The following is a 24,834-nucleotide window of genomic DNA, read 5'->3' as shown; positions in this document are numbered from 1 at the left end:
AATCGCTATTTCATTGAAAACACATTTTAGATATTTTTCAATAAATTAATTAAATGTCAGAAAATTTGATGAAAACTGAAAAATGTGAAAAATGTGTATAATTTGTGTCATAAGTCCGTCCAGTCGTCAAAAAAGTCGGACAAATGGACTCATGTTTTGACAAATTTATAAATTATTTATAACTATTTAATAATAAGACAAAACAGAAAAACAAAAGTATTTTTAAAATTGATTTCTTTTTAAAGAAATCTAATTAGTGTTTGAGTAAAACTATTAGCAAAATATGAAACCATTAAAACATAATGTAATTACAAAATAATACTATTATTAAAGGGTTTTAAGCAAAACATTTGCTTTTAGGCGAAATTCGATAGTCTTTTGATAAGTCTTTGCAGAGAAACAGAGCCTTAAGTACTGGAAATAATTGCTTACCTCTCATATAATGTACGTTATTATTAGTATTATTATTATTAGTATTAGTATTAGTATTATGTAAGAGTATTTATGCAGTTCTGACCCCCAAATATTTGAGGAGAGAGAGAGAGAGAGAGAGAGAGTCAGTCACTTATAGTGAAACAAGAGATGAACTGCGAAACTGCAAAATAGTGTTTTTTATTATTATTTTAATGAATACCAACTCTTTTTTGATGGCAATTAACGAATGGATCACAGGTTTTATCATAATTTTCTTAATCGATTGAAAATATAAAATGTTTAAAAAATTGTCAATTTTTTGTTGATCTGAACAGAAAATATTTTCTCACAGCTATTAAAATTGGTTTTAATGGATGAATTAGTTGTTATTTATACTGGTTTTATTATAGTTTAATATATAGTTTATTATAGTTTATTATAGTTTATTATATGCCAATTTTATTAATATGTTTTATTAGTTTTAATAATAATAAGAAATATTTCCCAAAATATAATTACTTTCTTGTCGTTGGCTTTGTTTGAATGCATTTTAATAAAATGCAAATTAAGTTATTTTAATATTGTTTTTCTTTCATAACCGAAGGATTCAAAAAGAAACCAATTATTTGCTAATAATTTGCGTTTAATTTGTCGAAACAGAGGTTGGATGTGAAGATTGGTGGCCACACCCACCCCACACCACACCACTCTACTCCACTCCACTCCACTCTAATTGCATTGTCTTTCGCCGAATACAATGTTATTCTTCTTAATGATTATTGTCTTAAACGCAAACATAAAACTGCAATAAGTGTCAGGAATTTGCATTAAATCATGTCTTAAACCATTTCTACTGCAGTTTAATCTGTTTTTTAACGCAAACAAAGAGACACTCCTTCGCAAAGACAAAGACAGTGACACCGATTGGCAGCGGATGTCTAAACAATCAAAACATTGTTATCAAAAACAAACGCATTTCTAGTGTTGAAAGACATTCATTCCGTTCACATATGGAATCAATTGACGGCAAAAGTCTTTTCAGAATCAAAGAGTTTGGTTTCAAAACAATAGAAAACAATAGAAAACGACAATTAAAGACCAGATGTCAAACATTTAGTGCTTTTCCACTCATTTCCAGAATAAACTGTATTTCAAACTATTTATTGTTTAAATTTCAGTTTTTCTACAGAAAAATATGTTTTTTGCAAAATGTTTTGATTTATTTTCAGTATTTGTGTGCAAATCATGAGCTGAGGAATGGATTTGTTTTGAGATTTATTCATTGAATGCTTTCTCCGGACAAGTGATTAATGTTATCCTTAAAGAGAGAGGGAATTAAAAACGGCATAATTTGAGGATTGGAAACATTGAAACATTGGAAACATTGGAAACACTCCCAGAAATAGTTAAAAACATCTATTCTTTAGTTCAATAAATAGTTTCCTGACTTTGAGTGCATTATTGAAACTCTTGATTTGCATATCCTTTGAATGGAAGTCCATTACATCATAAGTAATGGCTTTAAAAGAGACATAAAGTTATGACAATTGGTTTCGCAATAAAATCTGTTCTAAATATAGACATAAAACGAGTGAAAAGTTTTGAAACAAATGTTATAATTTGTTTGAAAGCCGTTAAATGAAGGGAAAGGGATTCAGTGTTTGACGCAATTAATTGGCGTTTCGTTTCGGCTGTTATTTCGGCCGTAAGTGGCCGTTGAGATGCAGAGGAGGCAGTGATTGGAGTGAAAGACGTCTGAGATAGATGTCTGTTGTGTTGAAGTGTTGTGTTTTGCAAATAATAGCTTTCGTGGATCGGTGTCTATCATCTGATTGGGGAGTGTTTTGAGTCTATTATATTGAATATATTGAGTCCAAGAGTCAGTCAATCACTTGAATTCAAATGATATTCAAAGCTATTCTTAGACTTCGGAATACAAGTCAATGATTTGAAACGTTTTGTTATTCAAAATATGAATAGATTTTGACCAAAAACTAACTAAAACTTTGATTAATGGATGGTTTTGCTATTAAATAGTCATTTCATTCATTGTATACATAATATATAAGACATTTGTTTAAAGAGAGTCAGTGTTCCAGAAATGAGTAAAAATTAAAAAATAGTTTCAAATTTTAAACCTCTTTATCATATAAACAGAGAGACAGAGAGACAAGTTTTGGGATAAAAATAAAATTCATAAAAGAGTTCAAAACATTTAAAGTTCTTTTAAACCAATAAATTATAAATAAAAATCCAAACGAATTAATAAATATTTTATTTCTGGCAAAAAATTGATTTTTCAGCAAAAATATAATTTAAGGCTTAATTTGATACTAAAGTTGTTTCGACTGAAAGACTGGTTATTATTAGTTTAAAATCAATATTATTTGCGACAAAAATGAAAAGATTTATTGATTTTAAAGGAATTTTAGACAAAAGCAGTGATTGTGTTCTTACATGACATGAGATCCAAATATTGACCTGAAATGCAAAGTTTGACAATAAAAGAGCGATAATTATAATCAAAAATAATGATAAATGAGATGTAATAAAGAAAATATTAATCATGTTTGCGATTGTATTCACAACAAGAATATCGAAATTTGGAGAAATTAATGGACAAAACAATTTGTGCTACTATTGAGCGTATAATAGCTTATATACCTTATTATTATGACTATTATTACATCCAATTATTGTATTGAAACACAATTAAAGCCAACAAAGAAAAGGTCTGAAAAACATTAAGAGGTTCTGAGGGATACCCGAGAGAAGCCCTGAGAAGCCTATCATTAAGTGTAACCTCTTGTAACACAATGTATTGCATTATAAAGACAAATAAATCATAGTTTGGATGAGAAATACAGTATCAATGCCTTTATATTGCAAGTGTTTATAACATTAATGACTGTTCTATTGATTATTATTATAACAATGTTTTGCAAAACGAGTTTCGACTTTAGAAACAAATTCCCGAATGTTTTGTTCAAATATGCAAAGAAAACAGTCATTAATAGACACAAGTATTACATAATTCTCAATATAACTAACAATCCCTCAAAACTATTACAGGTTTTCAGCCCTAAACCACAATATAAGCCAATTATTGTCCGGGAGTTCGCGCCCAACAAACACACAAACATGCGATCAAACAAAACATTGCGTGAATTGTTTCCACTCGTAATCTGATTAGAGATAATCCCGAAAAACAGATTAATAGATCCTATATTTCAATAATTATGCGACGATTTAGATGTTAATTCAGTTATTTATTTATTTCACATAAAATTACACTAAATTTTGGCACTAATTTGAAAACGCATTTCTTATTTGTCAGAAAAGTTTAAATTTATTGAATGCGATATAAAATTAATTTATTGTGAATTAAAATATCCTTTGATTAGAAGAAAACCATTTTAAATGTAAATTGTTTTTCGCACTTATCATAACATAAGTTATATTTCAACTTAAAATTCAAATAAAAGTCCAGATTTTATTATACAGTAATTAATATTTATAAAAGTGTTGTCACAAAAATAATTATCGATAACTCAGTTTAATTCAGTTTAATTCAGTTCAGAATTTAATTATGTTTTCAAAAATATTGCTTTTTTTCCTCAAATAATAACTTTTCAGAAAAAATGTTTTCAATTGAAAATGTAATTTCGGTTTCAAAAGCAGACAATACTCTGAACTCTAATATTTCAACTCATTATTCGCCAAAACATTCAAAGCTTTTATTCAAAGCTTTTATTCAAAGAAAAACAAATTTAATTCTCAATTCAGTCGAGCTTTGAGTCGACTATAAAACACAAATCCTTATATCTGAGAGACGGGAGACGGAATCAGATGCTGTCTATACGACTCTCAGCATAATTAAGGCCTAATACTGAGCTCACGAAACTACTTGTGCGGCAAAACTCGAGAAAACAGAGCTTTTGTCAAAACAATGAAAACTGTTTTATTGTTTTAATGTTTTAATGATTCACTGATAATCAAGTCGTCTGGTTGACCTCCCTGTCCCTGTCCTCCCTGTCCCTCTAATAACCAACCTATGGCTCAATTTAGATAATGTTATTCAGAGATTGAAAGACAAACGCAATCACTATTTGAAGCAATAAATAGAGATATTATGCGATTTTGAGTGCATTTTTGTGGCAATGTTTGACTTCTATTATTATGATTACAATTATAATTAGTTTTTCTATTTTTATATCGATTTTATGGCTTTCCTTGAGTTCGGGTTTTGAGGAGAGTCTCTCTGAGTGTGAGAATTAAGTCATAAAATGTTAGGAAAATTGAGGACACAATCAATACACGTGTTATGACATGATTTCAAACTATTATTTCATGATTTTTAATAACTATTTATTGTTTGACAACAAATGCAATCAATTTTTCATAATTTATTGATTTTCGAATTCAACAAAATTTTGATCAAAAAAAAGACAAAATTTATGATAAAATTATTCAAATCTCAATCAAATTAATCTGTTTTTTGCGAGATTTATAGCAATTGTTTGATTTATGTTCAAAACAATGGCTTTAATGTCGAGATTTGGGATCAAAAAGAAGAAGATTTGATTCATTCATGTTTTCAATGAATCAAGAGATCAAAGAAATGACTGGTTTTTAATTATAAACTAAATTTAGTACTAATTTATTGCAAGAAAAATAAGTCTTTTGGCGAACACTCCTCAGTCTCTAAAACCACTAATTATTGCTTTAATGAGAATATGAATGCCTTTTGCCATATGTTGTGAACAAAACAACAAAATAAAGCATCACTTGTTGACTCTTTTGTCTGCCATATGTGGGAGTCTTTGAGACAATTAATGGCGACATTTGAGTCCGTGAGAAGACATTCTTGAGTTTGAGTTTTGTCTAAACAAAGTCTGAAATGTTTCGCTTGTTTTCACCTGAACTTCAAAATTATCGCCGAATCCACAGAACAGACGACACTATTGTGTCTGAAGATGCGGAACACATTCACAGAGATGGTTGCGCAACAAATACCGACACAATTGTCGTTGGGATTGGGTTTCGCTTCTCATAAAAAGCTTTCACAAAGTCTTACAACTAATCAATCATTTAATTGAAAATTTCAATGAATTTTCACGACTTTATTGTCTTTTGATGTGTTTATGTGTTCAACAGTTCAACAGTTCAACTGTTCAACAGTTGGACATTGATTGAGACACACACCTGTGCCGAGGGATGGCATGTAATGTATAATATGAAAGAAGTTGACTTACATTTTGTAGTAAAAGTGTTGAATCAATCCTCTCTTGAATTCACAATCAAATGGTTTCACAAATCAGTCATAATTTGGTTTTTGTCGTCATTTGCGGCGAAAAACAGATTTTCGAATACAATCGACACAAGTGTTGAGCAATTGTTGAGAAAACTCAAGTGAATGAAGAAATCGAAGAAATAGAAGAAATAGAATAGATTTGAGACAACACTCAATGCAATGAATGCAGTCGTCAGTCGTCTAATCATCCAATAGAATGCGTCCATTGTTTGGCGCAATCGCAATGCAAACGCTTAGACAATGCGCTGTACTTTTAGTTGTGATGTTGTGGGCGGAGGGCTATTGTTTGGCTTAATATTGTTGGAGAATCACTACTGCAAGGGTTGACCAATAAATATACGATTCTATTGTATTGTTGCGAGTCTTGTGACAAATGATATATGATTTCGATTCTAATAAACCATTGATTGTTTGAAAATCGAAAATACATTCGAAAACCAGTATTTGTTTCAAACAATTATAAGTTTAAAAGTGTTTAAAAAAAGAGAGAAAAAGTTATTTTTATTAATAGCTATTCAAATGAATTCATGAAAAAAGTCGCCAAAACAGAGGCAAAGCTGTCACTCAAGAAGTGCTGCGGACTCTGTCTTGAAGTTTATTTCTGTCTCTATTAATGACTTTCATATCAAACAATGCTTTTGTTTATCATTTGATTTCACTTTCAATGGAATCGTTGTCTTTGAATGCGAAGACCGAAAAAGTCTTCATTAGACCAAAGCTTCCGTTGAAAGCAAACAATTCTCTACTTTTCGCTAAATTTGTCACAAATTTCGTGTTTTTCTAAAGTTTTAGTCGAAAAGTGAAGAAATAATTGGAAAAAGTTATTAAAAGTTTTGACTTAAGGTTTGGCCAAAAGTGAAATACGATTCAATTTTGTTGTAATTGTGGACTCTATGGACCCCCGGAGTCCTGAAGTCCATAAAAATATGTCAAAACTATTGGTTTTGCGTAATATTTCTATTCTTTTTACGAACGAATCGTTTATTCTGTTTATTATTATTATTATTATTATTATTATTATTATTGTTGTAATAAAACAAAAGATATTTATGTGAGAAAAGTCTCGAAACATTCGAAACACTCCTTAATTGAGGTTTTAATCGAACAGTCGTTCGAATTCTAAGCGAAATTCGAACACAATTTCAGACAAAAAACGGGTTTTTCTTGTTTTTGACAAACAATTGAACGACAATTCGGTTAGAAATCAATTAATGTATTAAAAGGTGAATAAAACTGAAAAAAATGCAGAAATTGTTTGAAATTTAAAAACATTTGTCAAACAGCGGGACGTCTTCTCTATCTCTATCTCTCGCGTGACTTCTTTCGGACTCAAATCGAGTGACAAAACGTTTTTAAGAATTGTTAAGAAAAATGGACACAAAAGACAGCGGAAGCGGAAAATGACCGCAAATGTCGTCGTCTTAAGCAATGTTTGGCTCATTTCCGCGTTTTTCACAATAAAAGCGTTTGTTTTAAGAGAAAATAAATTCATATTTGAAATGAAATCAAAAGTTATTTTCGGATAAAAAATGCGAAAAATATTAATTTCAGAGATTCTCAGAGATAACGAGGTTTTGACCAAAAAAATGAAAACGACTTACTTTTGAGTCGAGATTTCGGCGTTTTTTGGCTGAAAAACGACTAATAAATGGAGTTTTGTTTAATAATACAGTCTTTTATGAGAATAATAGTGAAACAGATTTGAAACAAAACGATTCAAATATGTATTGAAATCTGTGTTTAATTTCCGTAAAACAGAAACACTTTGTATTGAATATCATTTATATATTTGTTTTCATTACAATCGCAACTGTTTTTCAACACATTTGAAAGCAATTAGTTTTTTAAGAATTATTCAAACAATCTGTGAAACAATTGTCGCAAAAAACAAACGATTTTTTGTCTGTCTTTCGGGTCAACAGTTCGTCGACCGAAACGTCGCGCGACAGACCCTTCGCTCGTTTATCCGATTAATCGAAACGATTAACGCATTCTTCAGCCGATTAGAGACACAAGACATGTATTGTTCTGCAGACAGACCGCCGCGAGACACACAACACGTCTAATCCAAGACTCAAAACACAAAACTTATGCAAAGCTTTCAAATCAAAGCTTTTATTCAAAACTTCGCCATCTTTTGCATCATTTCTCAAACAATTCTCAAAAGTCATGGAAACGACGTATAAATCGAAAACAAATGCAAAATCATTGCTTTCGTTCATCAATAACGTCGACAACAATTCACAACTAAAGCGTTGTTAACATAGAAAAGGGTTTCGTTTAAAGCAAACGTCATTTTCTAAAACATCGCATCATTTGTCAGTCAAAGTGTCGATCGATTGTCCGACTGATGGCCGACTCTTCTGACCACTCGTCCGACTCTTCGTCCGAAAGGCGCGGTTTGGGTGCAGTTGTGTTGCATGTGATGCGCAATCGGATGGAAGCGGCGTTGTTTGTGACTCGTGGCGTGACTTTAGTCTTGACTTTTGTCTATTTATTAGGCATTTGGTCGCCCGCTTCGGCCTATCAGAAAGCACTGGTCGCGGCCGCCGCAACTTCGGCTCTACGTCTTCATCAGCGTTTACCACCTTTTCGTTTGTCACGTGAATTCTTGGCTTTAGTCGTGACGGAAGACTCGGCGCACTATTTATTGTACGCCTTATTGTTTGCCTCGAACGCCCCTCTGGCCCTCGCCCTCCTTCCGGTCGCTCTTTTTGCTGGTTTACACTTTGCGTCGTTTGGCATCACTTTAGCCGATAAGTTGGGATCTGGCGGTGAGTTGTCGTGCGTGTGTCGTCCCGGACGACGTCTAACTATTTGTTTATTTCAGAATTGTTTTCTTCATTCGCGAACGCTATTCAACGTCATCAGCGGTCAGTCCTTCAAACCGTCGCATTGACTGAAATCGCGTTAATGCCGGCCGTCGTTTTGGCTCTTTTGTCGGGTTCGGCCTCTCTGTTGGCACCGTTCCTCTTCTACCGTTTTCTGGCCCTCCGATACGCCTCCCGCCGAAACCCTTATACGCGGCAAATGTTCTATGAATTGCGTGTTTCGGCTGAGAGAATGTCGACCGCCGGCGCGTGTCCGGCATTATTGGGTCGCGCGATCCGCAATGTAATTGAATTAATGGGACGATTGGCGCCGCCTATCGTTCAATAAATTTATTACTATTTATCAAATACTGAATGTCTCGCTCTCAACAAAAACTCTGTAAAAGCATTGACCGCACAAACGGTACGCAAAGAGTCTGCGCCGTCACGAGACCACAAAAGGTTGGGACCGAAGACAATGGCCAGATTCGCGGCCGTCATTTTGTTGAGATGAGATCTGTCCTCGACTTTGGCCAGAAAAGCCGTCAAAAAAGCCAAAACCTGTAATCAGTTTTCGATTAATCGCAAAACAATCGATAATCGATTCTCACTTCAAAGTTTTCTTCCGGAAGACGCCTCTGAACGATAGCCCGCGCGACCGCCACTCGAGTTGCGTCGTCCGGCAGTTGCGGCCAATCAATGACGTCATCGAACACTTGAAACGTGAGAAGCGGTTCCGGAAGTTCGCGAAGACTTGCTTTGAGAAGCGCGGCCACGGCGTGTACGGCTTCTTCGCGCGTTTCAGTTGATCCGTCTGTCCAAAGCGGTTGTCCATTGAGCGCTCGTTGACGTAATAGTTGAACAGTTGTGGCAGAAGCCGAACGACGAAAAAGTCCTTCGATTTGAAGAGAATTTTCGTTCGAAAGAAAAGAAATACAAAATCGAATGACTTTTGGAATCGAATCTCCGCTTTCGCGAGACATTTCAGATAATGACGGATAAGAAACCGGTTTTCTTTCAACAGAAGATCCCAATCGGCGGTCATGTCTGCAATCGAATAATTAGTCAAATCATTGATCTAATGGTCAAATCGGGGAATATCTCACGCCTTGACTTGATCCGGAATTGACAGTTGATTCACGTGAAACTCTTCTTCTAATTCGTGTAAACGCATTATATGTCGAACTTTTCGTCCGAATTTTGCCGAAACGACGGGTCGGAAGACGCGTAGAATAAGTCGAAGGAAAGGCGTCGGATGGACGAGGAATAAAGCCTTAAGATTCTTGCGATATTTGCGATCAAAAGCTCGGAAAGCATTCCAAAACCATCGAATTGTCGGTCGATTTCTGGCGTTTAATCCGAAATGAAAATAAACTAAAGAATAATCCGATTCAACGAAAGCGTCTAAAGTTAGCAAAAGAAACCGCAAAACACGTCCCGCACTCATTGCACGCGCGTCAGGCAAACGACACGCGTAAACACAAATGACTTTTCGAGCGCAACGATCGTCGCCCAAGACGTCGACAATTCCGAGACGACGAACGTCATCGAAGTCGTCGTCGTCCGAGACGTCGTCGTCTTGTTTTGTTAATTCAGATTCGAAATCATCGTTTGATTCGAAAAAAACGATTTCTTCTGTCGAAACATTTGGTTCGATATCTGCCGTCAGTTCCGAGTCGTCGAACTCTAATCCCGGCTCTAAATCCACGTCTTGATCTCCGCAATGATCCAGTGATGGAAAGACATCTTCAGGAATGTCGCAAAAGTCTAAATAAAAATGGTTTTTAAATATCCGATAAATAAGTGAAAAATTGAAACCTTTTTTCGACTTTCGATCCATTGATTGACAAAAAGCGACAAACATTGCGGCGGAAAAACACGCAAACACTTTGACGTTGTTTATGGACGAAAGCGAGCGACGCTTTTCGCACTTTTCTATGTTCTGAACGCAACACAAATCGCTTGTCATAAAAGGGCCAAAAGCTATGAGTGCGACATGAGTTCGCCTGTGGACACAATCGACCGCTTCGTGACTGCGGCCACAGTGCGGGACGTCGAGCGTCTTCACGGCCAACTCACAGACGCATTGGGTTTACGTGATTTGGTGGGTCGAGTGGCCTTTTTTCGGGAATTGAAACGACTTTTGGAAAAGAAAAGTCTCGAGAAATACTCCCGCGTGACAACAATTCTGACAAAACTCGAGAAGAGGTCTCAACTCAAACAATATTCTTCTCAAGCGTTGTTCGGGAAAAGCGTTTTAGTAATCGGCGGAGGAATCAGTGGTTTAAGAGTTTGTTTGGAACTTTTGCTTTTAGGGGCAGAAGTGGTTTGCGTTGAAAAAAGACAAGACTTTTCCCGAAACAATGTCATCCATTTGTGGCCTTCGGTTATCGCGGATCTGCGGGCGTTGGGCGCCAAACGGTTTTACGGCCAGTTTTGCTTCGGATCTATAGATCACGTGGCGATCAGACAATTGCAACTGATTTTAGTGAAATCCGCGCTTTTGTTGGGTTTGAGATTAGAAACGAATACAACGTTTCGAGAGTTGTGTTCAAAACAAACCAATCCTTCACTGAATGAGTGTTCGATTGGATGTCAGTGTTGTTGTCATTCGCATTCATTCCAAGGTTAGAGAGATTGTTGTCATTCCATTCGATACAATATAATAGTCATTCTATCATTCGATTAATTGTATTCAATCAGAGGGAGCGTCTGCTCACTTCGAAACCACGGATTCGCGAAAACCAATCGAAACTCTCAACTCAAAGGCATTTCACATCATTGTTGGCGCAGATGGACGACGAAACACACTCTTCAACGACTTTCCCAGACAAGAGTTCCGCGGCAAACTGGCCATTGCAATCACGGCCAACTTCGTGCGAAATCCCGGATCCGATTGTTCGGGAGTTAAAGAGATTTCTGGCGTTTCCTATATTTACGCTCAAAAATGGTTCGAAGATTTGCGAAAAGAAACTGCGATTCAATTGGAAAACATTTGCTATTATTTGGATGAAACGCATTACTTCGTGATGACCGCTTCCAAGGCTTCTCTTCTCCACAGAAGAGTTCTTCGCAAAGATCTCTTTGAAACACATGCTTTGCTTTCCGCCGATAATATCGACCAGGAAGCACTCTTGTCCTATGCACGGGACGCCGCCCATTGGACAACAGGATTGCGAGGTCTTGAGTTCGCCCGAAACGGATCCGGCGCTCCCGACGTCGCGCTCTTTGACTTTACATCAGTTTACGCTGCAAAGAACGCGTCACGTGCTAAACAAATTCATACGCGTTGTTGCGTCGCTCCGGACGACGACGACGACTCGGCTTCAACTCATGTGTTGATGTTATTGACCGGAGATTCACTTCTCGAGCCGTTTTGGCCGACTGGAAGTGGTGCGGGTCGCGGGTTTTTGTCGGCATTGGATGCGGCCTATTGTGCGCGTGAGTGGGCGTTAAGAGTGCTGTCAATAGACAGAAAAGAAAAGGAAAAGCGTTTGAATTCAATGATTGAAATAATAGCCGAAAGAGAAAGCGTTTATAGACTTTTGGCTCAAACGACGCCTCAAAACATCTCAAAAGACTTTTCTTTGGATCCAAAGATTCGTTACAACGAATGGACTCAAAGTTCAATCGCAGAAACAAGAAAACAATGTCGTCATCTCATTGGATGGAAACTCTCGCTTCCAATCGTTCAAAACAAAAGAGCGCGCAGAGCTACTGTTGCCGTCACTGCACGTGATCTCAAAGAGAGTCAACAATTAACGCAAACCAATGTCGAGACGGACGTCGTCCCGAACGACGACCAACACGACACACGAACGACGCGAACGACAATTGCCACTAAAGCCGATTGGTTGTTGGGTTCGCGCCGCGAAACTGCGACGGCGTCTACTCGACCAATGTTACCGAAAATAGCGATTGTAGAGAAGGCGCAAGAATTGGAAGAAAAAATGTTTTCAGAAAAGAAGAATTTTTTTGGAAAATTACAAAAAGTGGGAAAAATAGAAGAAAACGATTGGAATGTCAGGCCTTGGATTCGAAAGACTAATAACGAGGCTTTCGGTAAACAAATACTTGAAATACCAATGATTTCTGACTTTATTTACGCAGAAAAACGATTGGAAGACAAACCAATTGATCGGAAAAACGTTTCAAAAACTATTCTTGAATCGAGAAAAACACAAATCGAAGCAAAACTACGGGACGACAACCGGACGACGCGAACGGACGACGACATCAAAAGAGACACTCAAAAGACGACGCAATGGATTCAACGCATGCGTGAAGAACTGTCGCAACGATTCGCTCCCGAACTTCATGTCTCGCGAACAGACATTCGGAAGACAGAAGAAGAAGAAGAAGAACAACAACAAAGTTCGAAATCAAAGTGCGTTCGGTGCGGAACTGAAGTGTCGGCCGTCGAAAGGATTTCAGTTTCCGGCGATGTTTTGCACCGGTATTGGGATTAAAGGATTAACGGATTAAAAGATTAATGATTTTTCGATTGCATTTCAGATCGTGTTTACGTTGTTCTAAATGCGGAATAAGTCTTCGTTTAAATGAATTTCGAAACGAATTGCGATTTCTTTGCATTTTTTGCGCCAAAAGTGAGGCCCGAAATGACCCGAAGAAGATCCGAGCCAAAGAACTGTTTTTGTCTTCAGCCGAAAGCGTCGATTTCCGTGAAAGAGCGCATTTCCAGTCGTCGTCTCCCGAATTGCAAATCGTGTCCAAAACAGCGATTAATGAGAAATCAGATTCAGATTACGAAGATTCACCCGTCGTTCCGGACGACGGCATTCTCGAGTCGTCAGAAGAAAGCAGTAGTCAATTGTCGAAAGAGACGACGGTTTCGGACGACGACTGGCAGACGACTGACGACGAAAGCGACGTTCCGGACGACGAACCTTTGCCGTCCTTTAAAAGCGAATCTCCGCCGCCTATTGTGAGTTGGCGCCGTCGGGCCAGAGAACGAGCGCAAAGAGCGACGACAAGAGTAGCGCCGAAAGCCGTTTTGCGTCTTCCGCGGACACGTCTTTTGTTGTGGAGATTACGCAAAATCTAACGCTTTCTCCGCCTTTTGTTAACGCTTTTTGTTAATCGCTTATTAACTGATTATCCGCTGATCTAATCCTTAATCTTTTAATCCCAAAAGCCGTCCATTTGCGTGACGCGCGAATCTGCCGCAAATAACTTGGATTTAAACGCAGACATCGCTCTCAACAATGCGTTCGGCGATCACAACGACAACGCGTGTTCGCACGTGACGCACAACAATGACCTGATTCGCTATTCGGGAGCGTTTACCGAAAAGCTGTTTCGCTCGCGATCGCAACCAATGATTGCCTTTAGTCGTCGTTCGAGACGACACGCGGACGACGTCCCGGACGACGACACTTTGCCGTTCGCCGACGTGTGTGACGACGCGACCGCCGCTTTCAGTCCTCTGCGAGCGGTGCGCGCGCCGATCATAGACTTCGCTGACATTTAAATAAATATTTAATTAAACTTTAGTTTGATTTTTAAGAGTTTTGTTTTCTTTTTCCAATTCGCGAACTCTTGAGTCCAGAGTTTGTACTTTTCGTTCCAATTCTTCCATATATTCCTTCTTTTTTCTTCGCGACTCTTGAGCCGAGATTTTGTTCTTTATTTTCCGCCGAATCTTCTTAAGACTTCTTTCTTCACTCTTAGTTAACGGAAATCTCTGTGGAATCGGATATCCTTCGGCTAAAAGAGTTCTTTTCTCTTCTTCTGTCAGAACAACAGCTGATCCATGGATTGCATTCTTCGGAAGCGATGAAATCAGTTGAGAACGACAAATCCCTCCCAAAACCGCTTTCTTTGCCGCTTTTTGTCTTAAAGCCGTCGCTTCTGAATCTGATCCACAAACTGAAGAAGGAGGTGTAGGCGGTAGACATGGATTGTTAAGAAGTGCAGCCAAAGTCGATGGTGGGTTGGGTCGGTGTTGGGGTGGGATTGGGGGTCTGGGGTTGCATTGAGTCAAAAGTTCGTTGACTTTGAGGTCAATGGACGCCAAGGAATGCTCTGAAAACCGGTTTTTCTCAACTTTTGTCGCGTTTTTCAAGTCTTCGCTCCGCTTCTCTGCTGGCCATTGACCTCTAGTATGACCCGCACTTCCCGTCTCTTCTTCAGCCGCCGATTCGTCGGAAGCCGAATCCGTCCGCACTGTTTTCGGTGGTCTTCGGACGGTAAAAGCACTTTCGGAGTCGTCGTCCGGATCGTCGTCCGATAAAAGTGTTTCTGACATTAATCTGTCGTTCAGAACGACAACCGAATAATGTGACCGCGAGAGTGACGCCCAGCGCCCGAATCCCGATTCGGTGGCGTCCGTTGACGTCTGCGCACAAAAACATTAGACTTTAGAAAAGTTTTTTAAAGACTTACGTCATCCGTTCGGTCGTCTCTCGTGTCGTCCCATAATTCATCATTAGTTGCGTCGTCTATTGCGTCGTCCATCGCGTCGTCCATTTCTGCCCTCAAAGACGTCTCAATCATTGTTAAGTCAATTCAGAACTGAAGCCAAAAACGAGACAACAATTCACTCAAGTTTTTTGACGTCAGTTTGAGTCCAACGCATGCGTTATCCGTCCGTTGCTTTCAATCAAAACAAATGTTTCGCTACAAGACTTCTGTCGTCGTCTTCGGCGGTCTTTTCCTTGTTTTTCTCATAAAAGACGTCAAACTCTTTCATACCATTCAAAGCATGCGTTTTGATGTAAACGTAAGTAAGTTGTCTGTCGTCGTCCCGAACGACGTCCCGAACGACACAAACTTATATTCGATATCCGCAGACGTCGTCCGCAGTGCCAAATATTTCTGCCAAAACAGTGATGTTGGATCAGCTCAACTCATACGTCATGGCACCTCTTAGTCACGCATTCGAGTCCACAATACGACTGTCACAGCGTTTCCCCGGTTTGACGGCTAATCACGTGTCTTTGGCCGGTGTTGTGGTGGCGCTATTGGCGTCTCGCGTCGTCCTGAGCGACGCACTTCCAGTCAGACGTCTGGCAGTCGTTCTCTTTCTTTTGCGTCAATTTCTCGACGATTTGGACGGTTTGATTGCCCGCATTCGATCGGGTCTTGACCGCCATCTTGAGATATCGGTTACCGGAACCTCTGGATATGCTATGGATGGTATTTGCGATGCAATCGCTTTTTCAGTCTTTTTGGTCGCAGTTTTTGTCCAAACTTTACGCCAAACAAATGCCTTGTCGACCGCAAACGCCAAATATAAACGATTAGAAAGCGGCGAATCGTCGTCCCAGTCGTCGTGCGAGACGTCGCCCGGACGACAACTCTTCCGAAACCATCTGCTATTTGGTCTGCAGATGGCGCTCGCGTGCGTGCTTTGGAACCGATACATCGATTGCTACCATTTGCTTCTGGAGACGCACCCGACTGCGGCCACTGTATCGGTGTTTAAGTCTCGGTTACAGTTTGTGATAATGTGGTTGTGGCGTTGCTATGGTAACGCCCACCAACAAATGACTATATTTTTGGCGTCCGTTTGGTTGTCTCGATCGCAACAATTGGTCCAAAGTCTTCATTTCATTGGTTTCGTCGCTCTTTTGAGTTTAGCTTTTCTTTCGGAAATGCATTTAAAAGACGTAAGTTCTCTAAGATCTCAAAAAATCCAATCAAAAGAGTCTAATCTTTAATCTCTTTATTGAACAACAGATCGAAACTTATTTAAAACACATTTCGATTATAAATAAATAAATAATTAGAGACACGACTAGAGGGACGTCCCGGACGACGACCGGACGTCATTTGGAGAGCTTCGAAATGACACGAATGAGCGCTGCGTTTTCGTCTTTCAGCCGAACGTTTTCACGTAACAACTCCTCCTTTGTCTTAATCTCTTCCTCCAGTTCTGCGATACGACGCAAAAGTTGTCTTTTTTCTGCCAATTCTTTGTCTGTTTTGCGATTCGTTTCCCAGTCTTTGATTTTTTTCAACAAAAACTCGTTTTCTTTAAGTAATTCTTTGTATAAAGTTTTGTAATCCTTGTTGTCGTCCTTTTCTATACTTCGCTTTCCATCCGTCGTCTCCGTGTCGTCCGGTGTCGTCTGAATGGACGATCGGGACGACGAACGAGATCGCGTCGTCTGAGGCGTCGACGAAGGCGTCTATCAAAAGAAAAACATTATTTTCGGCGAAAACTTATAAAAACGTTACGAAAGAAAGTGAAGAGAAAGACGACGGAATAGTTCTGTCCGTTAGCGACGAGAGATTGCATTGAGAAGAAGCGCGCAAACGTTGCGAAGCCGTCGGTTGTGTCGTTCGGCGCGTCAAATGCGGTTGTCTTCGGTGCGTCGTCCCGGACGTCGCAAACGTCGGCGCAGTCGTAATGAACGGTAAATTGGATGACGAGAAGGGCAATGACGTCAGAGAGCGCGATAGACTCGACGGCGTGAGTCCAGAGGACACACGCGACGTATGGCCGACGCCGGGAACGGCGCGTGGATTGAGTGACGAAGTGGTTCTCCAGGAACCGAAAGACGACATGTTTTAGGGCGTCGTCTCTGATGTCGTCTTTGAGTCTATTTTTGGAAACTTTTGGCAAAAAAACTTACGTTTCGAGAGTCGACGCAATCGTTTCCAAAAGAGGGCGCTTCTGTTGCGTCACAATTATCTTCAATTCCCGTCGAACGACGTTTTGCACGACGTCTGGCGTGAGGCACAATACCCGACAATAAGGCGTCCGGTGGCGATGAGGCGGGTACGGGAGGCGGTGGCGGTGAAGACGGATCCGATTCGGACATCAATACGACGGGTGCGGAGTCGGCGTTCACTGCGAGAAAACGACGTCTGAGACGACGGCCGGACGACACACGGACGACACTTACCGACTGTGGCGTTGTGTTTAAGCGCTGCTTCGACGTCTTCACGCGACACACCTTGAGTTGGACGTCTGGTTTCACGTTGTCGTTTGGCATTAAGTTTTCGTTGAGTTTCCGAAGCTTTTGATGCTTTGATATCTTCTTGACGTTGTCTTCGAGTTTCCGAAACGAGTTCTAGAACTGCGGGATTGTCGTGACATAAATCCGCGATTTCTCGCAAATCTCGAGTTTTCAATTCGAAATTCGCGCCAAAACGCAACAACACTTCGACGGCACGCGTTTGTTGCCAGAAAGCGGCCGAATGTAAACACGTGAATCCATCCGAATCTAATAATGAGTCCAATAATGCCGTCGACTCTGCGTTCAAAACAACAGTCAAAACGCGTTCCAAAACATCTATATATCCTTTTGCGGCGCAAACGTGTAAAATACTGGCGTTTGAGTTGACATCTCGGGTCTCTTCGAGCCAGACATCGATCTGAGCCGCCGTTGGAACGGGAAATCTGCGCAGAAATTGGTCGACATCGGCCTCAATAGCACGCAATTCTGATCCACGAATTCGTTGCAACCAATCGTCGGAAAAGGCGTCGTCCGAGTCGTCGTTCGGGACGTCGGCTGAACGACGCATTGTTCTTTCAATTTCCTGTAAACACGTCTCTCCGTCGGCCACATCTCTGGCCAATTCGCCGTCGGAAGTCAAAGCAAAGACATCGATGTCTGGATGAGCGACCAAAAGACGAACCACTTCTGCGTGACCACAACTGAGAGAGAGATATCAACTAAAGTGCAATTAAGACTCAATAAAGAAGTCAAACCTTGAAGAGGCGTGTAATGGAGTCCAGCCTTCATTATCTCTTGCGTTGACATCTGCGCCTTTGATTAGAAGCCAATTAACCATTTCTGAATTGTCGTCAATTGCCATTTGATGCAAAGCAGTCAAACCGTCACCAGAGGTCACATTCACCGAAACACGAGACAAAAGGCGTTCGCATTCCGAGACGTCGTTCTGGGCGACGGCCGATAGGAAGAGCGTCGCCGCCGAGAACTGGACTCTCGTCGGCGTTCTCGTCTTTGCGGCGGAACTGGCGTCACTGTCGGCCCACTCTTTCCATCGTTTGAGTTGTTGTGCGCGTCTTTGAAGGGCATTATGTCCGCGACTTCCGGCCGTCGTTTCGGACGACGAATTCATGGCTTTAGAGCTCAACAGATCTGCCATTCACTGACTGTACGCATGCGTCGTCTCTTCTCTGCGCTCACACGAGTCGGAGGTCTCGGAGTCCTAAAGACAACAAATAAGACCTTTTTTGTCGACCATTTCTCGGCTCTAATTCTAATTCTTCTCTTTAACCAAATCTTGAGCCGTGTTGGCCGTCGTCCGGTCGTCGTGCGGGCCACGCCCCCATGCAGACGAACGCGCAGAATTCATGTTTGGTTTTGGCCACAAAATCGTTACCAGTTTTACCCGTCGCCGCCACACCCGCCCGACCTCGAGCCACGGCCCGGCCACGAACCGCCGAGTCTTTGTTGGCGTGTTTGGAATGCGGAAGACATTTCGTTTGTGTTTCGAAACTGCGATCTCACGAGAAAACGCATTCAAAGTCGCGTCCATTCAAATGCATTGATTGCGGAAAGACTTTTACCGGTAATCCGTTGATCCGTTGATCCGTTAATCCGTTGATTCGATTAATCCGATAATTACTTTTCAGTTCGATATTCTCTCATTTGTCACACTCGAACCCATACTCGTGAGCGTCCATATCAGGTCAGTGTTTGTTTGTTCTTAGACTTGACCCCTGACCTGACCTGACCCGACCCGACCTGACCTCTCTCGCCCTCTCTGTCAGTGTTCTTCATGCGGTTCGCGTTTCACTCAAGCGTCGTCTTTAAAAACACATCAAATCTATAAACACACGAAACAATTCCCTTATAATTGCAAACTTTGCGGAAGAGGTTTCATATCTCCCGGACAACGCGCCGAACATCAGGCCAGAGCACATCAACTCAAACCAAACTCAACTGCGAAACCCCGAAGACCTCAAAGACCGCCCGCAACTCCCACCACATCTTCAGCCGCCTGTCAAACAGCTCTATCTCTTCCACCGCTTTTGTGAAGAGTTTTCTCGAAATTCTAGTCAAAAGTCATTCAAAAAAACAGTCAATAAATCACTCAAAAAGTCAAACAATTTATTAATTCTTTAATCAATTAATTCCTATTCAAAGACGTAATTACTTTTCGCTCCAAAATGGCGTCTCCGTTGTCTTCATGTCTGCTTTTGGACACGACTTCTGCCGCCGATTCTTCATCACATGATTTGACGCTTCGATCGCTTCCCTCTTTATCTCTGAATGCGGGAAATCGATGTCAATCTTCAGTTCCGCCGAAATCTCCGAATAATTGTCTTTCAGTTCGAGATTTTGAACGCATTTTAGAAGAACTAAAATCTGAAAACTTTTCGCTAAAACTTCGGATTTATTTTCTCGAAAAATCCAATCAAAACTCGAATCCAAGCGATGACGTCATCCGTCGTCTTAAACGCGATTTAAATGCGACGAAACAATTGGCCCGAGAATTAGCCAATCATTTGTCGCGATTCGTTCAAAGCGTCCAATCGAATGACTCCCGACTCCCACACCATCTCATCGACGCCTCCGAAGACCTCCTAAACTGCGCCTCCGTTTTAGTCACGCGTGAGTCAAACGTGAGTCAAATATTGAGTCCGAAATCGCGTTCAAAGTCTTTGTTTGGTTTTAGCCGCAAATGACGTCACAACAGAACAACCAATCGGAAGACCGATTGCCGATGAAGACGACGAATCAGATGACGTCTGGTCAGAACCCGACCGCGAGGCGTCTCGAGTCCGCATTGGTCTTTCGGTTGGAACCGAATTGGACGCCGGAATCGATAAGAAACTTCGTTCACGTGATCGCAAACGCCGTCAGTCTATTTCCGGTCAGTTTTTTCAATTCAAACTAATTCTGACGTCATTTCTATAGCCGTCGGTCACGTGACGTCTTCGCTCGGAGTTCTCAATTTGGACGAAGATTGGCGCGCAGTCGCAGTCGAGGCGACCACTCAAACGTCGTCCCGGACGACACCCGAACGACGCGCGGACGACAAGTGTTGCCAAACAAATGAAAGTCCTATTTATCCGCACAACGATCTCTCGGCTCACAAAGACAATGACCAGCGGTCGCCAAAAGCCTCTTCGGCCTCTTTGTTCACTTATCGCGCGTCACTTTCACCGATGAGTCGCCGAACACGTGAACAAAACGCCAAATTCGTGCCAAACATTGCGTCGTCTGAAACGTCGCAAAACTCTTCTCAAAGACCGGAAAGTGACGATTGTCCGCCGGATCCGCGGCCATTGTCTCCCGATTTGGGAGTAGTTTTGCCGAACGGATCTTCAGGTGAAGAATCTGTGGTTCACTTATCGCGTCGTTTATGGCGTCGATTACGCCATCTTTTGTCACAAATACGTCAACTTTCGACTTCGAACGCAATTCTAACAAATCTGGCCAAAGATGCGCTTCAATTGGTTTCCGATGCAGTCATTGGCAGAACTGGAACTGCTCGTGAAGATGCACTCTGGGCTCACGTCGAACGACTGAGAAGATCGCGCGCGCGTCTCGAGGCAGCAGTTGGTCGGGAAGTGACGAAAGCCGAGGAATTGTTGGCCAAAACGGCTCAAGAGTTGCAGTGATTGTTTGGAACGTAATTTATTTCTCTAAAAAAAGTCGAGAAAAGTCTTCGAACGAAACGTTTTTTACACAAAAAATAAATAATTTTTCGGACTTTTTATGGATTTTAATGAAAACCAAAATTACGAGACATTTAAATACGAAATGCGTTTTTGTTTTGTGTTTTTGTTGTCATAAGAAATACAAATGAAATAATTTTTGTGTTAAGTCTTAAACCAATCGATGATTAATCGGACGCCTCTTTTGCTGACCATTTACTGGTCATCTTCTTCGTCGTCGTCGTCATCATTGGCCGCGTCGTCCTCGTCGTCGTCATCGTCGGCATAATCCTCTGGAACGACGTCGTCTTCTTCGTCTTCTTCCTCATCGTCTCCGCCTTTCATTCAATATTAATATTATTGTTAACATCGATAGTATCGATAATCGCAGCGCCAAAACACTTTTGGGTCTTTTATACAGTGAATGCCGACACACACTTCAATGAGTGGCGCCAACTGCGCAAAGGACCCAAAAGTGCGAAAGACGGCGCCGAACAATGCGGTGCAAGACTTATGATATACAGACCGGCTTCGGCTTCATTGGCGTCATTGGATTCGTCTTCGGTTCCGTTCTCACGCGTCTTCTGCTTCTTCGTTTGGGCGTTTGTCGCGTCTTCTGCCGACTCGAGAACGGAATTCGAATCCTCAGAGAACTAATGATTCGAATCAATCAAAGAATGCAAACGAAAGACACAAAAAACAAATTAAAACCTCATTTGCGGTCCTTTTGAGATCCGTTTTCGATTCGGTGGCCGTCTTGAGGTCGCCGTCGGCCGAAGAGTTGTTGTTCGGCAGCGTTTCTGTCGATTCCGAAGACATTCTTGAAGAAAAAAACGTGCGAACAATGGATGCGTTGAAAACAATTCACAAGAAATGACACAAAGAATGACTGAAGACTTCAGCGAATGAACGCTCAATCGCTTCCACTCTTTAACACGCCTTCACTCCCAACCAATCACAACACTCGGCTCTTCCCGTCATTTCCAAGCACTCCCTCCGCACACCAGATGTCGACACTTGTCGTCCCATTGAACGCATGCGCGAAACGCCCCGACATTCCAGTGTTTGTGTTCCGCCCGCCGACTGACGGCTCTTCCATTCACTGCACAACTGATGAGTCCCTCAACTCATAACTGTTTATCACTTATAGAGGGCGTTGTGTCGCGCAGTCGCAGTCCATATAAGTGACGGAACCGTGTTTTCGGTCATTAGTTTAGGACAACAGAGGCGTCGTTCGAATCGGTTTTCAATTGAATTCCAATTGATTTTCAACACTTCGGCAGTTGTTTAGCAGAGTCTCTGTCTTTGAAGACAATCGTCAATCAAATCAAATCATGTTTGGATTGCGTGTCTTTCGTAGTTCGGTAACCGTCGGCTTTCAACACTTTCGCCGACAACTGTTGTCCACTGGAGTGGTGTGTCGTTCGCCGTCATGGGGTCCGCCTCCGCCGGCCGTCGATCGCAAGGACATAGAGTTCCGTGTTTTGCAATGTTTATTACGAAACGAGAAAATCGATAAAAACAAAGTCTGATTTCAACTCTAATTAATGTTTAATTAATTATTTAATCCCTAATTAATCCTTAGTTAACACCGAATTGTGATTTAATGACTGAATTGGGTTTGGATTCTTTGGATTTAATCGAATGTTTGGTCGAATTGGAGGACGAATTCAATCTCGACTTGAATTCCATTCAAAACCAAAACATAAACGTCTGTCGTCTCGTCGATCACGTGACCACTCAATTGACGAATCGGAACACAGAAGAGAGTCGTCGTCCGGACGTCGTCTTCAAACCGGGATTTTCTGCCGAACATCCGATGCCTTGAAATGTTTATTTGTTTGAAATAATAGTCATTAGAAATGCTGTGAATATACGTCTGCGCGCTTCGTTGAGTCCCTTAAGCTTTGATTTGAGTCGACATTGAGTCCGAAGAATGGATACTTCGGCCGACGCAACGGCCGACGCCAAAACGCCTTTCCTGCAGCCGCGCCCCCCGCTGCCCACTACCGTGCGTTTGACGCAACCGACTCGGTCGTGGGCGGCGGCGCTTTGGGTGTGGTTCGGAGAGAACTTGCTTTTGGTTTTAACGGTTTTATCGGTTTTGTTTGGTTTTATCGGTGGATGTCTTCTGCGATGGACGGAATATTCGGACGAATTCGTGATGTTGATTGGTTTTCCCGGAGAACTGTTGATGAGAATGTTGAAAATGCTAATCATTCCACTAATCGTCTCTTCATTAATCGCCGGTTTAGCCCAACTCGACGCCGCGTCGTCCGGAAGAATGGGATCCCGAGCGCTCGCCTACTACTTCGGGACGACGCTTCTGGCCGCCTTCCTCGGCATTGTTCTGGTGCTGCTGATTCATCCGGGAAATCCGCGCCTAAAAGCAGAACAATTGGGAAATCAGTTGAAAGAAGAACAAAACACTCGCGTTTCCACTTTGGACGCCATGTTGGATCTGATCAGAAATATGTTTCCCGAAAACCTTCTTCAGGCTGCCTTTGCTCAGGTGCGCACAGAATTCGCAAGAGGACCGGCCGTGCAGCCGTCGTCCGTGGAGGACTGGTCACGTGTTGAGAACGTGAGCCGCGAAGTTCGTCACTTGAACGGATCCATTGGGACAGAGGTGTCGTATCACGTCTTGGAACGAGTGCTGCCCTACCGCGACGTCCCGAACGTCTTGGGTTTGATCGTGTTTTGTTCGGCATTCGGCATAATCTGCGGCCAATTGGGCGCCGAAGCGGAACCGATGATTCGGTTTTTCGTGATTCTCAATGAGATAATAATGCGATTGGTTGTCGTGGTCATGTGGTACTCGCCCATCGGAATCCCTTCTCTCATAGTGAATAAGATCCTGGAAATCAAGGACATGTATACCGTCGCCCAACAACTCGGTCTTTACATGTTGACAGTCATCGCCGGTTTGATCGTCCACGCCACTCTAACTCTTCCTCTCATCTATTGGACTGTCACCCGCAAAAACCCGCTCACATTCTTCCGCGGAATGCTTCAGGCCTGGGTCACGGCTTTGGGAACTGCTTCTTCTGCGGCAACACTTCCCGTGTCTTTTCGATGCCTCGAAGAGAATCTTCATATCGACAAAAGAGTCACGCGATTTGTTCTGCCAGTTGGCGCCACCGTCAATATGGACGGGACGGCGCTCTACGAGGCAGTGGCCGCCATCTTCATCGCGCAAATGAATGCCATGGAATTCACGGTCGGCCAAATCGTCATCGTGTCTCTGACCGCAACCGCCGCCTCTATTGGCGCGGCTTCCGTGCCGTCGGCCGGTCTGGTCACTTTACTTTTAGTTTTAACGGCTTTAGGACTTCCGACGAAAGACATTTCAATGATTTTGGCCGTCGATTGGTTTCTGTGAGTATTCTTTCCCCGAATTCTAAAGACTAACCGATTGTCAACCAATCAGAGACCGAATCAGAACTTCAATCAACGTTTTGGGCGACGCTTACGGCGCAGGCGTTGTTTTCCATTTATCTAAAGCCGAATTAGACAAATGGGACCAGGATCACCTGGAAATGACGGAATCGGTTCCACAAACGAGAAAACTCTCAATCATGTCGCCGTCGCGGTCGTCGGCTCCGAACGCGCGAAACCCCGAGACCGAGATCTGACCACATCTGGCCATCGTCTATGCACTTTCGCGCACTTTTAGAAAAGACTAATCAATC

At 41.7% G+C, this 24,834-nt stretch overlaps 11 protein-coding genes across 16 annotated transcripts in view; 6 read left to right on the top strand and 5 right to left on the bottom strand.

The window, feature by feature from the left end:
- Positions 1-7,447, bottom strand: part of LOC128958833 (transcription factor SOX-6-like) — a 31,118-nt gene extending 23,671 nt beyond the window's left edge. For 3 of the 5 annotated variants that reach the window (XM_054304773.1, XM_054304776.1, XM_054304777.1), the window contains exon 1: positions 5,670-5,843. The gene's annotated coding sequence lies outside the window, so the exon portion shown is untranslated. Of the gene's footprint in view, positions 1-2,871; positions 2,896-5,669; positions 5,844-7,329 lie in introns of those variants that run through there. The other 2 variants (XM_054304775.1, XM_054304774.1) reach the window with 2 other exon arrangements.
- Positions 7,448-7,980: 533 nt separating this feature from the next.
- On the top strand, positions 7,981-8,958 carry LOC128958801 (transmembrane protein 33-like). The gene is made up of 2 exons (XM_054304737.1): positions 7,981-8,502; positions 8,559-8,958. Exons 1-2 carry the CDS (start codon positions 8,079-8,081, stop codon positions 8,885-8,887), a joined length of 753 nt encoding a protein of 250 aa, XP_054160712.1. The 5' UTR covers positions 7,981-8,078; the 3' UTR covers positions 8,888-8,958.
- LOC128957988 (rho GTPase-activating protein 1-like) lies at positions 8,896-10,378 on the bottom strand. Its single transcript, XM_054303801.1, has 4 exons — positions 10,357-10,378; positions 9,645-10,305; positions 9,150-9,585; positions 8,896-9,099 (listed from the first exon to the last, which is right to left on the bottom strand). The coding sequence occupies exons 1-4, from the start codon at positions 10,376-10,378 to the stop codon at positions 8,896-8,898; spliced, it is 1,323 nt and encodes a 440-aa protein (XP_054159776.1).
- Positions 10,379-10,451: 73 nt separating this feature from the next.
- Positions 10,452-14,029, top strand: LOC128957986 (F-actin-monooxygenase mical1-like). The gene is made up of 5 exons (XM_054303800.1): positions 10,452-11,165; positions 11,242-12,600; positions 12,649-12,994; positions 13,054-13,483; positions 13,694-14,029. The coding sequence occupies exons 1-5, from the start codon at positions 10,535-10,537 to the stop codon at positions 14,027-14,029; spliced, it is 3,102 nt and encodes a 1,033-aa protein (XP_054159775.1). The 5' UTR covers positions 10,452-10,534.
- A 12-nt stretch (positions 14,030-14,041) lies between these two features.
- On the bottom strand, positions 14,042-15,039 carry LOC128958346 (cyclic AMP-responsive element-binding protein 3-like protein 2). Its single transcript, XM_054304192.1, has 2 exons — positions 14,944-15,039; positions 14,042-14,896 (listed from the first exon to the last, which is right to left on the bottom strand). Exons 1-2 carry the CDS (start codon positions 15,025-15,027, stop codon positions 14,042-14,044), a joined length of 939 nt encoding a protein of 312 aa, XP_054160167.1. The 5' UTR covers positions 15,028-15,039.
- A 38-nt stretch (positions 15,040-15,077) lies between these two features.
- On the top strand, positions 15,078-16,299 carry LOC128958344 (ceramide phosphoethanolamine synthase-like). The gene is made up of 3 exons (XM_054304190.1): positions 15,078-15,280; positions 15,351-16,169; positions 16,240-16,299. The coding sequence occupies exons 1-3, from the start codon at positions 15,170-15,172 to the stop codon at positions 16,279-16,281; spliced, it is 972 nt and encodes a 323-aa protein (XP_054160165.1). The 5' UTR covers positions 15,078-15,169; the 3' UTR covers positions 16,282-16,299.
- A 29-nt stretch (positions 16,300-16,328) lies between these two features.
- On the bottom strand, positions 16,329-18,621 carry LOC128958338 (protein phosphatase 1 regulatory subunit 12C-like). The gene is made up of 4 exons (XM_054304182.1): positions 18,221-18,621; positions 17,412-18,166; positions 17,139-17,356; positions 16,329-16,691 (listed from the first exon to the last, which is right to left on the bottom strand). The coding sequence occupies exons 1-4, from the start codon at positions 18,619-18,621 to the stop codon at positions 16,329-16,331; spliced, it is 1,737 nt and encodes a 578-aa protein (XP_054160157.1).
- Positions 18,622-18,806: 185 nt separating this feature from the next.
- LOC128958347 (gastrula zinc finger protein XlCGF49.1-like) lies at positions 18,807-19,589 on the top strand. The gene is made up of 3 exons (XM_054304193.1): positions 18,807-19,047; positions 19,112-19,167; positions 19,250-19,589. Exons 1-3 carry the CDS (start codon positions 18,807-18,809, stop codon positions 19,514-19,516), a joined length of 564 nt encoding a protein of 187 aa, XP_054160168.1. The 3' UTR covers positions 19,517-19,589.
- Positions 19,590-19,635: 46 nt separating this feature from the next.
- On the top strand, positions 19,636-21,114 carry LOC128958342 (uncharacterized). 2 transcript variants are annotated; one of them, XM_054304188.1, is made up of 3 exons: positions 19,636-20,093; positions 20,158-20,340; positions 20,400-21,114. In XM_054304188.1, the coding sequence occupies exons 1-3, from the start codon at positions 19,649-19,651 to the stop codon at positions 21,104-21,106; spliced, it is 1,335 nt and encodes a 444-aa protein (XP_054160163.1). In that variant the 5' UTR covers positions 19,636-19,648; the 3' UTR covers positions 21,107-21,114. The 2 variants fall into 2 exon arrangements, with proteins under 2 accessions (XP_054160163.1, XP_054160162.1); XM_054304187.1 differs by having other exon boundaries at positions 20,158-20,355.
- Positions 21,115-21,180: 66 nt separating this feature from the next.
- LOC128958348 (prothymosin alpha-A-like) lies at positions 21,181-22,051 on the bottom strand. Its single transcript, XM_054304194.1, has 3 exons — positions 21,854-22,051; positions 21,669-21,795; positions 21,181-21,480 (listed from the first exon to the last, which is right to left on the bottom strand). Exons 1-3 carry the CDS (start codon positions 21,959-21,961, stop codon positions 21,359-21,361), a joined length of 357 nt encoding a protein of 118 aa, XP_054160169.1. The 5' UTR covers positions 21,962-22,051; the 3' UTR covers positions 21,181-21,358.
- A 132-nt stretch (positions 22,052-22,183) lies between these two features.
- On the top strand, positions 22,184-24,820 carry LOC128958340 (excitatory amino acid transporter-like). The gene is made up of 3 exons (XM_054304183.1): positions 22,184-22,668; positions 22,728-24,520; positions 24,573-24,820. Exons 2-3 carry the CDS (start codon positions 23,079-23,081, stop codon positions 24,775-24,777), a joined length of 1,647 nt encoding a protein of 548 aa, XP_054160158.1. The 5' UTR covers positions 22,184-22,668; positions 22,728-23,078; the 3' UTR covers positions 24,778-24,820.
- Positions 24,821-24,834: the final 14 nt, after the last annotated feature.

This window comes from Oppia nitens, unplaced genomic scaffold, assembly GCF_028296485.1.
Source record: "Oppia nitens isolate AA-2021 unplaced genomic scaffold, nextdenovo-longstitch-racon4-pilon3 scaffold3_pilon_pilon_pilon, whole genome shotgun sequence".
NCBI classification, from domain to species: Eukaryota; Metazoa; Arthropoda; class Arachnida; order Sarcoptiformes; family Oppiidae; genus Oppia; species Oppia nitens.
This window is presented reverse-complemented; position numbering and strand designations above follow the sequence as displayed.

Coding starts and splice junctions, on each gene's coding strand:
- LOC128958801 (XM_054304737.1), top strand. CDS start 8,079: ATGGCCGACTCTTCTGACCACTCGTCCGACTCTTCGTCCGAAAGGCGC. Junction 8,503..8,558: donor CGATAAGTTGGGATCTGGCG/GTGAGTTGTCGT, acceptor TGTTTATTTCAG/AATTGTTTTCTTCATTCGCG.
- LOC128957988 (XM_054303801.1), bottom strand. CDS start 10,378: ATGGATCGAAAGTCGAAAAAAG. Junction 10,306..10,356: donor GGATCGAAAGTCGAAAAAAG/GTTTCAATTTTT, acceptor ATTTTTATTTAG/ACTTTTGCGACATTCCTGAA. Junction 9,100..9,149: donor TTCCGGAAGAAAACTTTGAA/GTGAGAATCGAT, acceptor AACTGATTACAG/GTTTTGGCTTTTTTGACGGC.
- LOC128957986 (XM_054303800.1), top strand. CDS start 10,535: ATGAGTTCGCCTGTGGACACAATCGACCGCTTCGTGACTGCGGCCACA. Junction 11,166..11,241: donor TCATTCGCATTCATTCCAAG/GTTAGAGAGATT, acceptor GTATTCAATCAG/AGGGAGCGTCTGCTCACTTC. Junction 12,601..12,648: donor GACTAATAACGAGGCTTTCG/GTAAACAAATAC, acceptor TTATTTACGCAG/AAAAACGATTGGAAGACAAA.
- LOC128958346 (XM_054304192.1), bottom strand. CDS start 15,027: ATGGACGACGCGATGGACGACGCAATAGACGACGCAACTAATGATGAA. Junction 14,897..14,943: donor GAGACGACCGAACGGATGAC/GTAAGTCTTTAA, acceptor TTTTGTGCGCAG/ACGTCAACGGACGCCACCGA.
- LOC128958344 (XM_054304190.1), top strand. CDS start 15,170: ATGTTTCGCTACAAGACTTCTGTCGTCGTCTTCGGCGGTCTTTTCCTT. Junction 15,281..15,350: donor GCATGCGTTTTGATGTAAAC/GTAAGTAAGTTG, acceptor CGATATCCGCAG/ACGTCGTCCGCAGTGCCAAA. Junction 16,170..16,239: donor CGGAAATGCATTTAAAAGAC/GTAAGTTCTCTA, acceptor ATTGAACAACAG/ATCGAAACTTATTTAAAACA.
- LOC128958338 (XM_054304182.1), bottom strand. CDS start 18,621: ATGGCAGATCTGTTGAGCTCTAAAGCCATGAATTCGTCGTCCGAAACG. Junction 18,167..18,220: donor CCATTACACGCCTCTTCAAG/GTTTGACTTCTT, acceptor TCTCTCTCTCAG/TTGTGGTCACGCAGAAGTGG. Junction 16,692..17,138: donor ATTGCGTCGACTCTCGAAAC/GTAAGTTTTTTT, acceptor TTCTTTTGATAG/ACGCCTTCGTCGACGCCTCA.
- LOC128958347 (XM_054304193.1), top strand. CDS start 18,807: ATGCAGACGAACGCGCAGAATTCATGTTTGGTTTTGGCCACAAAATCG. Junction 19,048..19,111: donor TTGCGGAAAGACTTTTACCG/GTAATCCGTTGA, acceptor ATTACTTTTCAG/TTCGATATTCTCTCATTTGT. Junction 19,168..19,249: donor CTCGTGAGCGTCCATATCAG/GTCAGTGTTTGT, acceptor CCTCTCTGTCAG/TGTTCTTCATGCGGTTCGCG.
- LOC128958342 (XM_054304187.1), top strand. CDS start 19,649: ATGGCGTCTCCGTTGTCTTCATGTCTGCTTTTGGACACGACTTCTGCC. Junction 20,094..20,157: donor CGCCTCCGTTTTAGTCACGC/GTGAGTCAAACG, acceptor GTTTGGTTTTAG/CCGCAAATGACGTCACAACA. Junction 20,356..20,399: donor ACGCCGTCAGTCTATTTCCG/GTCAGTTTTTTC, acceptor TCATTTCTATAG/CCGTCGGTCACGTGACGTCT.
- LOC128958348 (XM_054304194.1), bottom strand. CDS start 21,961: ATGTCTTCGGAATCGACAGAAACGCTGCCGAACAACAACTCTTCGGCC. Junction 21,796..21,853: donor TCAAAAGGACCGCAAATGAG/GTTTTAATTTGT, acceptor TCGAATCATTAG/TTCTCTGAGGATTCGAATTC. Junction 21,481..21,668: donor CGCCAATGAAGCCGAAGCCG/GTCTGTATATCA, acceptor ATTGAATGAAAG/GCGGAGACGATGAGGAAGAA.
- LOC128958340 (XM_054304183.1), top strand. CDS start 23,079: ATGGATACTTCGGCCGACGCAACGGCCGACGCCAAAACGCCTTTCCTG. Junction 24,521..24,572: donor TTGGCCGTCGATTGGTTTCT/GTGAGTATTCTT, acceptor TCAACCAATCAG/AGACCGAATCAGAACTTCAA.